General features: G+C 33.5%; 1 protein-coding gene and 1 pseudogene across 1 annotated transcript; both read right to left on the bottom strand.

Annotated features, from left to right (window-relative positions):
- Window positions 1-1,960: 1,960 nt before the first annotated feature.
- LOC120170971 lies at window positions 1,961-13,966 on the bottom strand (annotated as a pseudogene).
- On the bottom strand, window positions 7,512-11,103 carry LOC120170968 (probable apyrase 6). The gene is given in 9 exon segments (XM_039178794.1): window positions 7,512-7,989; window positions 8,125-8,321; window positions 8,507-8,604; window positions 8,690-8,875; window positions 9,171-9,225; window positions 9,609-9,716; window positions 10,092-10,204; window positions 10,493-11,064; window positions 11,066-11,103. Coding segments are annotated over 9 exon segments (1,617 nt in total). The 5' UTR covers window positions 11,089-11,103; the 3' UTR covers window positions 7,512-7,724.
- Window positions 13,967-15,452: the final 1,486 nt, after the last annotated feature.

Here is a 15,452-nt window from a genome sequence, read left to right as displayed (position 1 = left end):
TCCTTTGTGTGTGAAGATAATACTTTTAACACATAAAAATGCATTTGAAGGTAATAAAATTCTTGAGATTATGATTTCATGATATGATTTGATTAATTAAACTAATTCATGATGATTATAAATGGCATGTTGATAGAATAAAAAGAAATTCATGAACCAAGACTAGACAACCACATAGATTAAAGGATAAGGACAACTAGGGTAAGAGAGGGATGGTTTGGTCGGGTCCTTTCCTAATGGTCTGCTTGTCTTTTTATGTTCTGCAGCTCACCATAATCCCTGTTCTTCAATCATGCCTTTCTATCTAGAATCCAAGAAACAAATCTAATGCCATGATTCATTAAAGATTAGTAGAGTAGAGAGGCTTCAAAGATCAAATCTCTCAACTTGTACAACTTCGACATGATCGCACTAATTGCTTCCCCTAAGCCTCGGAGGGTACGAGTCTTAATCACGTTCACGGCACGAAATATGACAAGACTTTAGTTCTAAATATGAATTCGAAGATTAAACAATGTCTTAATGACAATCATGTCAGCTTCTACGGTTGGGTTGAAATAGTAATCACCTTGAGTTAACTTACTCGGTGAATGTGTCCTGCTTCGATAAATTTCCTTTAAAATACTGGAATTTGATTGACTCAATAACTTCAACAGTTTGAGGTCAAGTTTAACTTGAGAGTAATCGGATTAATTCGAATCAAGTTAACCCTTTTTCTCCCTGAAGCAGCACCTGCAACTGGTGTTTATCAGAACAACCAACAAGAGGATTATTGTCCCAGTGATGGGGCATTTGTTAAAATGTCCCAACTGAGGGGGGTTGGTTTTAAGGACTCAAAGTGCCGAAATTCAATGCCCATGACAGCAAGTAGAACTAGGAGAAGTGGCCTTTAATGTCCTTGCCGAAACTCTTCGCGTTGTATCAATCATCACCACTCTTTTTCAATCTACAGAACCAGATTCCATGATGGTCCACAGCCACTTATCTTTTTAAGTGATTGGGACCCCCCACAAAGACCCCTTTTTTGTATTATTTGTACTTATCATCACAATTTACTAAGTCTTTTATTTTGGGGGTTTTGGGTGGTTCATCACCATCCACCTAATTGCATTTATGTTCTTCTTCCAAATATTTACATGCAAACATATGTATTAGGTTATTAAAAGAGTTATATATCTAATAGAACATTAGTTGGTTAACTATTTTAATAATACTATTCAATTAAATTAAGGGTAAAGTACACAAATGATCCCTTGATTATAGAGTATTCTTTTATTGAGTCATCCAACTATTAAAAGTTACAATATGATCCCCTGACTATAGGAAGTTGCTTGTTTAAGTTTCCCGACTATTAAAAGTTACAAAATGACTACCCAATTATTTATTGTGTTCCAAACTCGTCCTTTTCCGTTAAAAAATATGGTAGTTTAAGCTGAACATTAAGCTGCTAACTATGATATGATAATCGTTTGAGATTCTGGGTTCATATCTCAATCAGCAGATTAACGTCAAATTCAAAATGCCATCAATTTTTTAACAAAAAAGGACGAGTTTAGGACATAATGAATAGTCAACTTACCATTTTGTAACTTTTAATTGTCAAATGACTCGATGAAACACCACCCTATAGTCAGAGGACCATATATATACTTTACCCTTAAATTAATATTAGTTCATGTTCTAATAATATTTAAAAATATCACAGATAATCCTTTGGTTTTTTTTTTTAAATATTGCTTTAACATCTTTTAAATAAGACTATATTACAATATTTTCAATTGCTAACATATGAGTTTTTCACTTGTTCCTTTTTGTGGGTATCTTTATTAAATCAAAATTGAGATTGGAGTTCATCCTACTAGGTTTTGGGTATCGGAACTTAGTTACCACCTCTGCACACCACTATGCCCGTTGATCACAAGTCATTCAATGGCTAGAGCTTAAGTGCACAGTGACAAGATGATGTGCAAAATGAAGCCAAATTTTATAACAACGCATTAAAACAGGAAATGGTAAAGCTCCAAATCATTCTCGACAATCTCTTTGGGGATAACAAAAAAAATGAAAGGAAATAAATTAATGGCTTTTACACAGGTGCATTGATAGGGGGATCTGTCCTCGTTTGCTCGTAAATTTCCAACGTAATATAATGTTAGTGCAGGACTTCATAGTACTTCCTATAAGTTAAACGTTTTCCAGGTGGGGAGTCACCGTGGGTTCTGATGCTATGGAAAAATGCATGCCCCTACTTTGACCAGATTGTCGTACAAAAGCAACCTGGGTTGCAGCCAACGCTGCTGCTTCCTGGGAAGGAAAACTAGGAGTTTCGATAACAAGGTCCAAAGAAAAGCAAGAAGGATAGATGAATTATTTTTTAAAAAAAAAGTCTTAGTGAAGTAATGAGACGATAACCTGTCTTTGCCTTCGTTGTTGAAATATACTGATCTGTGTTTTAAAAGGCGTGAGGCGCTCCAAGGCGATTAGCTACCCGAGAGCCTCAATTTTTTGAGGCGCTTTGAGGCGAGAGATTCATGTACGCGAGGCGCTTAATTTTACAAAACATTTGTAAATATTTTATAACCATATCTCAAACACAAAACAACTTAATAAGCAAAAACACCAAGTAGCATAGGTATACTATATTTCCTCCCCGGATCAATTGCATCATCAGCGGAACCGGTAGCATCGTCGGTGGCCATTTTAGAAAAACAATCTAACTATCTAAATAAACATAGCAGCAATCTATAAAAACATAAAATACAATACATAGCAAAAAATACATAACAACAAAATGTATCAAAACAGAAAACTAACAAATTATATATTTATAAACAGAATTTATATGAAGTGTATGAAGTAAAAACAGATTAGCAATAGACTGAAAACAGAAAACTAACAGATTATATATCTATAAACTAACAGATTAGCAATATAAACAGTAAGCTTTTTTTTTTGGAAAAGCATAAAAAACATATTATAACTAACAAATTAGCAATAAAAACAGTAAACTAACATATTATAACTAACAGATTAAAAACAGAAAACTATAAACAGAATCTATAAATAAACAGAGAATGCATATTGAGCAGGATTATCTATAAACAAATTACATATTTACATTGTGCTTAAAAGCCTAAAATGAGTAAATTCTATATTTCTATGAACAGATTATCTAAACAAATACCTTAATGGCGAAAACCTTAATGATTATATATCTAAATTCTAAACAGATTACCTAACAATTAAAATATAGATAAACAATTAAACAGATTACCTTAAAAAAAAAACAAGTAAGCAGATCACCTTAACAATGAAGCGGATTATATATCTACAGCTGTGATAACCGAAGAAAGCTTGTGTCTTCCAATATATAAACAATTAAACAAATTACATTGAAGATGAAGCAATTAAACAAATTACAGTGAAGTAAATTACCTGTAGGAGTGGAGGGGAAAAGAAAAGCAGATGTACATACACTACAGTGATACAATTTTAAAATTAAGACTTACCTTAATGGAGAAAATCGAGAAAGGAGATAGGAGAAACTGAGAAAGGAGTCTGCTTTCAACTTCAACGTAGAACAATCGCTGAATTAAGCATGAATGGAGGAGGGAGAGAAAATTTTAGGAGGGAAAAGAAGCTCCAAGGTATGCATCGGAGAAACTAGAGAGCTTGGATCATGATTTATGGACATACAGTAATTAAAAAATTGGACGTTAGAAGGTCAAGAGACAGTTCAAAGTTCCAGGAATACATTAATATAAGTAATTGGAATTTAAAAGGTTTGACTGTTGGAAGATTAAAAGGTCTGACTGTTGGAAGAAAATCGAGCCCAGACCCAAAATTTAAAAATGGGTCATTGTACGTGAATCGCTAAAAGCATCGCCTCGTCGCCTCTCGCCGCCTCCGACGACTGAATCGCCGCCTCTTGTACTCGCCGCCGCCTTGGTGGTCGGAGGCTTTTTTCTAAACGCCTCGTCTTGCCTAGCGCCTCAAAGCGCCTCAGGCGCGCTTTTTAAAACACAGATACTGATCGCCCATGCCATGATGTAGCATGGTAACAGAAACCCAGTGGCTCGAAGCAAGAAAAACTGTAAGAAACCAAGCAGTTTTAAGAAATAAATGGCTCTATGGTATGTAACGGTAAGCTAAATGCTTAACAAGTACATGGGTGAAATAAAAGAATGCAAAAAGCATAAACTTACAGAGAAAAATGAAGACAAATCATCATCAGAATCAGAATCGGGAACAGTCACTGCATGCCGCAACAGCAGAAGTGCCATTAACTGGAATAATGAGAAAAAGTCAACTCTTAATTTTACCTGGATCTTGTCATGTAACAAATGAACTCTTTTTTTTAATCATCTTTTAAGAAGGAACCAAAAGGAAGTTATGGACATGAAAATTTTCAAAAGAGTGCTTATGGCTGAGGTAGAATCTGGATGGTTTTCCATCAGACCGCGATGTTCAGAGCTGAGAGGATGGTAGAAGATAACATTTGGCCCACCCAATGTTCAAAAGAAAAGGAAGCAATGATAAGGAAAGTTGTTGACATGAAAATCAACTAAGATGGCCACTGCCATTGTGGCCTAAGTGGAATAGCACCACCGCTGGTGTGGCTCAAATTTACCATGATGAGAGGAGCTAAATCCAAAAAATTACATAAAACTGTAAAACTAAGTTTCCCCTCTGTTTCCAAACGGGGAAAAATGAGAGCAGAGCTATCTCTTAAGAACATAAAGATCTTCCAGTTAAAAGCTAATTCAGCTTAGCAGAGCTGTTTTCTCCAAATTCATTTATCAAAACGATTCCTTGAACATGATTATATGTATTTATAAATTAAATTGATGGCGGTCCAACTTTACGGCAAGAATGTTAAAACACGCTTAAATGAGGTGTTTTAGAGTCCGGACTAAACATGATTTGAATGAAATTCAGTATGTCCAGATGATTGATTTGTAACTAAATGCTTACAATTACAGCAGCTGAACGGCAAAAAGCAGCTCCAGTGGCACTTGATGCAGCATATTCATCATATCCGGTTTCCAGAAATTGGCGTTCTGCCTCCGCAATGGCCAAAATGCGAGGATCATGCAAATCCAGAGGGGTGCCAGAGATTGTCCAGCCTCCACTACAAGACAGATATGCAATCATTATGATGGAATCTTCCAAACAGATCATACAAAATTGCTTTCTAGCAAGTTTAGATCGTTTCTAGTGGACATCATACTTTGTAAATCGAATGGCATACACTCAATTTTACCAATAGAAAAGGTCCACCCACAATCATTTCGTAAAGAAACTGATAAACGTGAGAAAATCAAACTTACCCAATATCAATAGCTGTTTCTTCAGTTCGGCGACAAGGTAAAGCAGTGTAATCAGGTTGATAAGGCTGCACAGTAAATTAAAGGCAGACCATATCAACAAGAAGCCACAACAACCAAGTACCGATTATAGCATTTGTAAATAATAGATAATCTCCCAAATACACACGCTTAAATCACAACTCTTTCATTTTTTCGTCTATTATCATTCAAATTCTGAATGAATCATTTTATGCATTAGGAGAAGAATAAACATCTTTCCTACAAAACTCACTCCAAAATTCATATTCTTTCCTTTTTTTCACTCTGCCGACTTCATCATAAAAGCAAACGATTCGCCCTCTTCGAGAGGCATTCCCAACTACTTACTCAAAATTCGCAAACTTCCAATTCTTTAAGGGAAAGAAAGGACTAAAAGTCTAGTTCAAAATATTTTAACAACATAAAATGGTAAACGAGCTGCAAGTAAGCCCATGCGTATTTCTCACAGAAAAATACCTGATGACATATCTCGCAAACTATATCTCCTTTTTGTTGCACCAATGCTGCACGCACTTCCTATGCGCATACTGCAATTCAGAACATATAAAACTCAACAATGTCTATCATAGGAATATTTCATACAGCATCAAATATACCAAAGCAAGTAACGCTGACTGAGAAATTAGCATAATTTATAAGGTCTGCTAAACTGAAAGCCAAATCGCACTTTTCATTCCTTAAAAGAAACGATCAATTTAACAACAAAATAAAAGAAACGAATTACCTTGAGGCTGCCATTGCAGACACAAGGAGTCTCGAGATTCTTAATGGAATCTTCCTCCTGACAAATGCGACACTCCGCCGCCTGAATAAGCGGGTCCTCCTCATCTCCCTCGTCCTCGTCATCTTCGCCTCCTTGGACAACTTCCTTATCTTTCTCCTTCTCCTTTTCCTCCGCCAAAATCTCCGTCAAGGGACCAGCCTCTGATTCCACTGGGCGCACGGGCACCGGCCTCACCAGACGATCCACATATAACACCAAGTGATCACTCATAGTTTCTACAAATTTAACAAAAAAAAATTCCAATTTCTTTCAGCTACTTCAACGATTCGACCAAAAATAAATCTTCAATATGATATGGAAAACATAACTATAAAAGGAGACCCGGGATCGCTCTGAGAAAGAGCGGCGGGTCGGAGGTTTCCGAACAGATGAGAGAATAGAAAGAAAAAGAAAGGAATCTGATAAGACAGCAACAAAAAATTTAACCAAATCCTAAAAACATTTACCTTTTCAGCTAAAAAAAATGGGGGAATTCGCGCATCCTAGATGAACCAATAAAAACAGGATAGAAAATTTTCTAATTAAGCTTCTTTTGACTGCAAACGCGTTTTTGAACAAATGGCGACTAGTGATGGACAACAATTCATATATTTAAATTGTAGTACCTAAAAATGAATCATTTAAAATTCTAATTGACAAAATTTATATACACTTAAACTTTAGTGCTTAAAACGGCATTGTCTTCGGTATTAATAGCTTCACCAAAAACAATATCGTTTTGTCCATGTTAGCACACCATTTGGATTTTATAACCCCAATAATATAATTGAAGTCAAAACTAAAGTTCATGCTATAATTAGAACAATTAAAAATTCAATGGTATAAATAACATACAACCTAAAGTTCAATGGTATATGAGGTAGTTTGTCATATATTTAAATTTGAAATTCACACCCATTTAGCTAAAGATAATTTTTAATAATTTATGAGAAAAGGAGAAATTTCAATTAAATAAATCAGCTCATTTAGTTTAAATAAATTCTAACAAAAATTTATGTAATCATGGGAGAAAGTTGCTTATGAAATTAAATTCACATCCTATACATTAAACATTTAGGATTATCATTTAAGCTTTGGTGGGATTTTTTTCCCGTCATGTCTTAGCACATAAGTTAATGTTATTTTTCATTAATTTAATTTAATAACGTAACATTTATTTGTGAAATATATTTAGACAGATAAATAAGAATGTGATGGTTTAAATATATTAAAAATAACATAAACTTACTTTGCCCACTTCGCCATATTCATCACTCACCTAAGTCGAGACGACACAAGGAAGCTCACCTAGGAAAGTGATAATAAAATAAGGATTTGGTTCCCGGTTGATACAAATTGGGAGTCTAAAATAATCTTTTATGCTAGTTCCCCGGCCATGAATATGTTACAATAAAGTTTCATACGTTGGAACTCCATGGTATTTGATCTTAAATGTCCCACTGCCATGATGATGACCTTAAGGTGGGGCAGAAACCAAGGAAGCGAAAAAAGTAATACCCTCAAAAAAGGAACTCTCCTCGGATTCAAAAAATCATAGGCTTCAATCCTGTCTAGACGATGACAGATCAGCTTCAACCGATACGTGTAACTATATATCTTCCTTTCTCGAGATCATACACGGTCTTCAGCTGGGGTTTCCTCCATTTTGATATAGACCAAGCACTAAACATCAATATTACGGAGAAGGCAATGATGGAAAATATTGTTGAATCACTGTTGATAATATTAGTTATCCAGTCGGTGTGCTGCACGTCCAAGTTGGTTGTGCTTTGCAATATGAAAGCTCCCAAGGCCCAATCTAATGGTATATCATTGACCTGATTAGCAAAGCTGAGCCTGTTCCATATTGAATTTTGATTCAGAGAACGAATAAAACTATAGACGAACTGCCAATTTAATATTTTCATATGGAGGAAAGCCATGGTACCCGTTTTCTTTTGAGTACACCAACTGGCAGAGTAGAAAAGATACCTTTCATCATCCAAAGCAATTTCAAGGCTATCGTGAAGTAAAGCCACAATATATGCTGAAGAAAAACAGTAGCGCAACAGATTTTCCTCATCGAGCGATGGGTGTTTCTTCTTCAATTTTGACCAATCCTCTTCACATAAACGTTGCCCCGCCATGATTAGATCAGAAAGAGAGCCCTTTTGGTGCAACCTAAAGAACTACTCCAGCAGGAGGATACAAAGAAAGAAATGTAAGGCATTCACCCCAAGCATATATTACATGGGTTTAGGATGTCACGTAAAATCATCCACCTAAGGCGTAAAAGAATTGGGATAAATGGAAAGAGGGGGCGGGGGGTCAAGCAAACATAAGGCTGAAAGAAAAGGACTGATTATAATCATACCTTTGAGGTATAGAAGAAATTTTCTGTAGCAAAGAATTTGCCTTGAAGCTTGGGCATGAAAACTGATCCCAAGTAACACCGACCAGAGGAACATTTCTCTGCATGTCAGAATATACATAGTGATTATTATCCAATGGCATAAGGTAACGTAATAAGTGTGGTGGTTCTAAGATAGTTTGTAACCTCTTCCTTTTTGTAATAGCATTAGTGCAGCAGTTCTGCACTCAGAGAAGTTACCCCTAGCTTGAAATTCAGAAACATATTTACTTTTTTCACCCTTAGAACCTAACAAAAGGTTTGATGACTCGGGCAAGTATCCTTTAGGAGTACAAGGATCTATATACGTTTCCTTGTGAATAGACTCGGCAGCTGCATAGAGGTAAGAATAACAAATGAACAATAAAGACATAATAACTTAACTAACTAGTAACTCCACACCATCTCTACAATGGCCAAATACTCAAAACTGAAGTATACAAGCAATGTCCATACTCAAAAATTTGATCTCTTCCTCAAGCTATAACATTGCGAAACTCGGAGAGATGATTTAAGAACAACTCAGTGATTAAAATTCCTAATTTGAGTTCAAAACACAATTAAAAAACTCTGACTTCTTCGGGCACTTCTAAGCCCACAAATTTTAAGAGAAGGCAAATAAACATACCTGGACTGAAATCTCCATTAATAAGTGATTCCCTCAATGAATTGTGCGCAACATTCTGGAAAGATCACAAAAGTTAAAAAATCCTAGACTAACTTCGGATTTCTCACATAATCTGTAATGAGATACAGCAAAAATAAATTGCAAAACCATATTGAAATAGTATCAACATTAATTAGAAATAAGATAATCTGTCTTATCAAAAAAGAAATAAGATAATCTGCAATTTGTTTCAAGGATTGAAGATAAACACTTGGCAGAAGGACAGTCAATCAGTACTATCTACTTTCAGAAATATATATATATATATATATTCTCATTCCATTTAATTTTAACTAAGCCGTTCTTGTTGAATAAGATGCCTACATATAGAACACATGTGCATAGCAACCATAACCAGCAAATAAATGAATAAAAGAAGCTAATGCATGCTAAAGTTACCTGACCAAAGTGAAGAAAGCTGTGGCTATAGAGACTGTAAGTGAAATTCCCAAACTTGATGGAGCGTGAGAATTCAGAAGGCATACGCTCAGTTGAGAAAAACGTTACCTGAAATATAAGTCGAGCAACTAATTCAATGGTAATCTTAAGGAAAGGGCATATATGCCCTTAAATGCATTTGAAATTAATCAAAAAGTGGGATTTTAACGAGGCCTCCACTTCCTATAAAAAAAATAATCAAAAAGTATTGCTTCTAGAATCTTTTAACCTTTTTATCCTCTTCTGAATATTCGTATAATTTTGTTGTTTTAAGTATACACAAGAAATAAAGGAACACTAGTAAGTGATGTCACTAATTAGAAGCTCGGATGACTTGCAAATTCTGGCGTGGAAGAATTCATTTCAACTATATGCCAACGCTAAAGAAAGGATTTATAAAAAAAAAACACTAGAAGCAATGAAGATTAAAGATTAAAAACAAACCTGAGCAGATGCCCCGCCAAGTTCAATTATTCCAGTTGTATGTTGAGGATTACCTCCAAGAGTACCAAGGACATAGTTTGCAACAACCCAAGCATACACTCCCTCATCAGAGCCTAAACCAATCAAAACATTCAAAACTTAGCTTCAAAACATGGGTCAGAAACTACAACCATAAGGACTGTAAAAATTCCAGCATTGATACTACAAGAGCCAATTCAACTAGCAATTATACAACCTGCATCCAATTAGCATTTCTAGGCCCGTCCATACAACATGTAAACTTCCAACTCCAAGTATACTACCTTTTACTACTTACCCATTGCTGTCCCATTCTGAATAACATCAAAATTTCCCCCACATTGTCTCAATAAACTATCTCAAAGCAAAGCACATTATATTACCTGTAATAACCGAAGCCCAGACGTCGCGAAACTTAAAACCAGAGACCCTAAGCACCTTCCTGCACTGCTCCAAAATCCTCTCCTGCACCTCATCGTCCAACAATCTCAAGCCCGCCGTCGCCATTAACCTAATCTCCGTCTCTCCCCATTGGCTTTCCGGAACTTTACTTCTCCCGAACTCCAAAAGCTCTTTCAACAAATCTGCAGCTCCTTCCAGATCCTCAGCGTAAACCGACAATCCAGGATTAACCTTCAAGCTCCCCAATCCTTGTTTAAAATCAAATACCGGGTTTCTGTCTCCGTCAATTTTGTAACTAAACACGTGAATCCTCGTTCCCGTGCTTCCCCCATCGATTATGATGCTATACTTGACTGAATCCTTGGACGAGAAAAGGAATGTGTAAACAAAAACAAACAACGCAATGGATATGGCGATTGAAACCGCGATGAAATAAGGGAGTGGCTTGGTTTGACGAGGATTTCGAGAGAAAAGAGCAGTGGATCGGGAATTGGATCGGATTTGGAGCTTAATTGGGTCCATTTTTTGTGAGCCGGTGGTCGATTTGGATTTGATTTCGGGCATGCGATCGTCGCATCAAGAGATAAAACTTTGGGGGAGGAGGAGCATATGGTTATTGACACTGCACAATCTTAGTTCTCTTGCAACAAAAACAAAATTGAAATTTTAATAGAAATTGCACAAAAGAAAGGGATATAATGGAAAGAATCATGAAAATTTTGAGGATTATTTTCCCTTCGAAATGGGGTTTAACCTGTAGAGGGAGAGAGCAGGTTTGAGCCCTCTCTCTCCGATCTGAAAATTCTTTCTGACGGTTTATTTTTTCTTTTAGCTTTTGTTTGTGTCTGTGCTTTAAACATTCAATACCTTTTACGCCCTAAAATGGGCCAAACATTAAGCATGTCCAAAATGACCCTACTCTTATTCTCATATTGAGGCCCAAACCCGTCACAGTATTTTTACTCTGTTTCAATCAAGTAATGTATTATTCTGTTTTAATTAATTAATTGTATCCTCCATAAATTCTAATATATTGCAATTAAAACTTTTTAATTATATCATAAATTGAAATGAAAAATAGATTATAAATATTAAATTTGTTGGGATAAAACAAGTCTTTTTTTATCGGGTTCTAATTAATAATAGTTGAATTATTAATGTGAAATGCCAAATTTGGTGGGTGGTCATATTTTTTTCTTCAAAAAATAAAAATTTTGACTTTAGATTAGAATAAAAATAAAATTCAGAAATAAACCTAGAGAATGCTGAGCACAGGCTCCCAGGAATTGCTTAGTGCCATTATAATTAGTCATGTTATGTATGTGGGGATGACTAGATACACACATGACGATCATAGTTGAGTTTACTTATATTCCTTTAGATTCGAGTTTCGTTTTGGTTTTGATTTAGGGTCCGTTTGTTTCATTAAAAACGTTTTTCGGAAAATATTTTACGTAAAATAAATTATATTTTCTGAAAAAACATTTTCTGAAAAACGTTTTACGATGTTTGGATGATGTTGCTTAAATTTTTTTTTCACTAGTTGATAAATTTTTTAAAAACTATTTATTACAACTATTAAATACAATAAATATATTATTTATCATAAAACTTAATATTATTTTTTTAAAATATTAAAATAATTTATTTATTATTAAAATATTATTTTTATAATTGATATATTTTATTGAAATAAAAATATTATAAATTATATTAATTATCTATTAAAGTAATAGTGTTATATTATATTTTAAAAAAATTAATTAGTATGTTTTAAATATATTTATTAAATTATTATTAGATTATTATATTAATATTAAATATATAAATAATATTATTCATTATTAATAATTTAATAATATTATTTATATTAAATTAATAAATAATATAATTTTTTATTAATAATTTATTATATATTATTAAAATAAAAATATAATATCTTACATTTTTATAATATAATTGATTATTTTATTATAATATTAAAAAATATAATATTATATTATTATAAATATTAATAAATATATTTTAAATATTTTAATAATTAATATTTTGATTAAAATGATATTAAGATATTTTATTAATATCAAATTCATAAAATAAAACTATTTTGAGTATTTATTATTTGAAGTGAAAAGTTCAGAAAATGACTTACGAAAAATGAGAAACAATTTTAACAAAATGTTTTACGTGAAACAAACGGACCCTTAATTCAAAAACTTTGTTACTTTTTAATTAAACAAAAAGAATTATTGATTTATAAACAACATTTTAAAATTGTTGTATTACTTTTTTTAAGCATGAATTTTGTATATTATAAAATTAATTATAAATTAAATAAAACATTTAATTCTAATTTCTAAATTTTTATAAGCTATGAATCATCTAAGCATTACTAATGGATGGTATTAGAGAGGATTTGTCGTCTCGTGTCAATGATTCCTTCACCCTTTTTTTTATTAGTGCACCATACTATATTACTATTGTGGCATATCAAATTCTACAAGCTTCTCTTAATGCCAAGTTACCATGTCTCGTCATTTGCTTTAATTTCTTCATTGTATGGGTCCATCTGATTTTGCTTTCTCAACGCAAATCTCGTTTAAAAAGGAGGAATACGAGTAGGATTACGAGTAGGGATGTAAACGAGCCGAGTCGAGTCGAGCTCGAGTATTGCTGAGCTCGACTCGACTCGAAAACTCTGAAATGAAGCTCGACTCGACTCGAAAACTTGCGAGCTTAAAATTTTCAAGCTCGACTCGAACTCGAAATCCTGAACTGAAGCTCGTGCTCGAAATGAAAAAAAATTCTTAAACTTAACTCGATTGAAGCCTCAAACTCAAACTCGAACATGAACCTTAAATACATGAAATCTTACTGTATTTAAAAAAAAATCAATACATAAATATTAATATTATTATTAATTTATTTTTTAAAATAAAATCTTAATATATTATATTTTCGAGCTGCTCACGAGCTTTTCGAGTCGAATATCGAGTAGCTCGTTTCAGCTCGTTAAGAACTCGAGTCGAGTCCATTCGATCCGAGTATTTATCGAGCCTTGATCGAGTCGATCTCGAATAGCTCGCGATCTGTCTCGTCTTACTTACAACCCTAATTACGAGATTACTTAAATAATTTAATTATTTTTCTTTTTATTTGAACGCACCATTTGTTATATTCTATATTTTCCTTTTATTAAGCTAAGTGATTACAAAATAAAATTTATTTTAAATATTCTTAATTATTTGATAATTAATATTCAATCATCCTACTACGGTTACTGGTGTTCGAATCTGTTACCTCTAGGAGTAATAATAAATTCTTTAATTATTGAAGTAAATTAATTGGTGCGTATAAAATTTTAATCTTAATCATCCACTTATATACGTTCAATGATTTTAAATTGAGATAAAGTTTATAAATTGTATATTATATAAATAGATTATGCACACTTAAAAATTCTAAAAGAGAAACGTGTATTCTAGAAAGTAGTTCACTAGTTTTAGCCTCATAACATGAAGAGAGAAGAAACATAGAAGTTAATGTGAAAAAACAGGGCACCAGGGTTGACATTTCCACTAATGTAGTGGCGATCAAGTAGAGAAAACATGCACTCAGGGATGCACTAAGTCTTCACAATGGTGAAGTGCAAGTGGAAAATGATTAAATTTAATTTAATATGTTAAAAATGTATTTTTTTAGAAAAAAATATTAAAATTTTAAACATCATTCTTAAATTTATAGATGTGTATTACTGTATGTACTTGCTTCCCTTGAGAATGGATTATATTTGTGGATAGGATTTGTTAATGGATCACTGATATTTTCATGCATAAAGATAGTGCAGAAAACAAGCACGAGTAGGCCTCGTTATTGGTCGATAAACTTTCACATATCTTTTTTCCCTAAACCCAAAAAACCGAAACTCCTCGTGTTAGAATTCCAAATTTGCTTTCGTTTCTTTACTTTATCATCTTCCCAGTGCTGCTCTGCATACCTCGAAGTCTTAAAAATCACCAATAAGATAAGAGACATGATCGACCAAGATTCTACTTTCTTTTTGCTCTTTTCTTAAAGCTCTTATTATCTTGTCGACACTGGGAAAGGGACGACCTTCACTTTCCTATCACATCACACCAAGACTGATCAAAAAAGATGGAAGAATTTTCCTTCTCGGGAATGAACATTGCCTTTGAATGATACAGTCGATTTTCACGGCAAAAGAGACTGACCCCTCTTTTCTTTCTTTCTCCTTTTGGAAATATCAGTTGATCCATCAGGAGCTTCCATGTTTTCCAAACAGTCTAATGGAGCAGCTTGAACATGCAAAGTTTCCAGTGCTTATCTAAATCACTTGCTTTTTTTTTTCTTCTTTGTATGTCATTTCTGCTGCTTTTGGAATCTTACTTTTATGGAGAAAAAGGAGTCAAACAATTATATAAAAATGGTCGTTCATGGGCAGTGATACAGAGAAAATACAGAAAACAACAGGGATTTAAAGTGAATGAGTTTGGGGATAATGTTGTAGTGGTTAATGCTGAAATATATACTAATTCATGCCATGCATCGGTTCTTTAACACGGTGGTTCAGAGACAACTTTGAGAGTATGGGTAGACCTTAAGGAAATAACAATTAAAAGATAAATTAAACGATTTTCCTACTTATTTGAGAAAAGTCGCGTCAACTCAAATTCAAAGGTAGATTCAAGCACAAACCCTAATTAAATATTCCAAGTAGCAAAATCAAAGAGAAAAGTAAGGCGAACCATAATTATTTAGGAATTTAAAAATTGTAATTTAATTCAAACATTTGAGATTTTATTATTTTATTAGGAATTTAGTTTGCATAGAATTTTTATTTAGGATTTTTAGTTTGTTAGAATTAAGAGTTTGAATATTTTAAGAGTTAGTATTTTATTTTCATTAGGTTAACTCAAGACT

Source organism: Hibiscus syriacus, unplaced genomic scaffold, assembly GCF_006381635.1.
Source record: "Hibiscus syriacus cultivar Baekdansim isolate YM2019G1 unplaced genomic scaffold, ASM638163v2 tig00111799_pilon, whole genome shotgun sequence".
NCBI classification, from domain to species: Eukaryota; Viridiplantae; Streptophyta; class Magnoliopsida; order Malvales; family Malvaceae; genus Hibiscus; species Hibiscus syriacus.
Note: the sequence above shows the minus strand (reverse complement) of the source record. Positions and strands in the feature narration are given on the sequence as shown.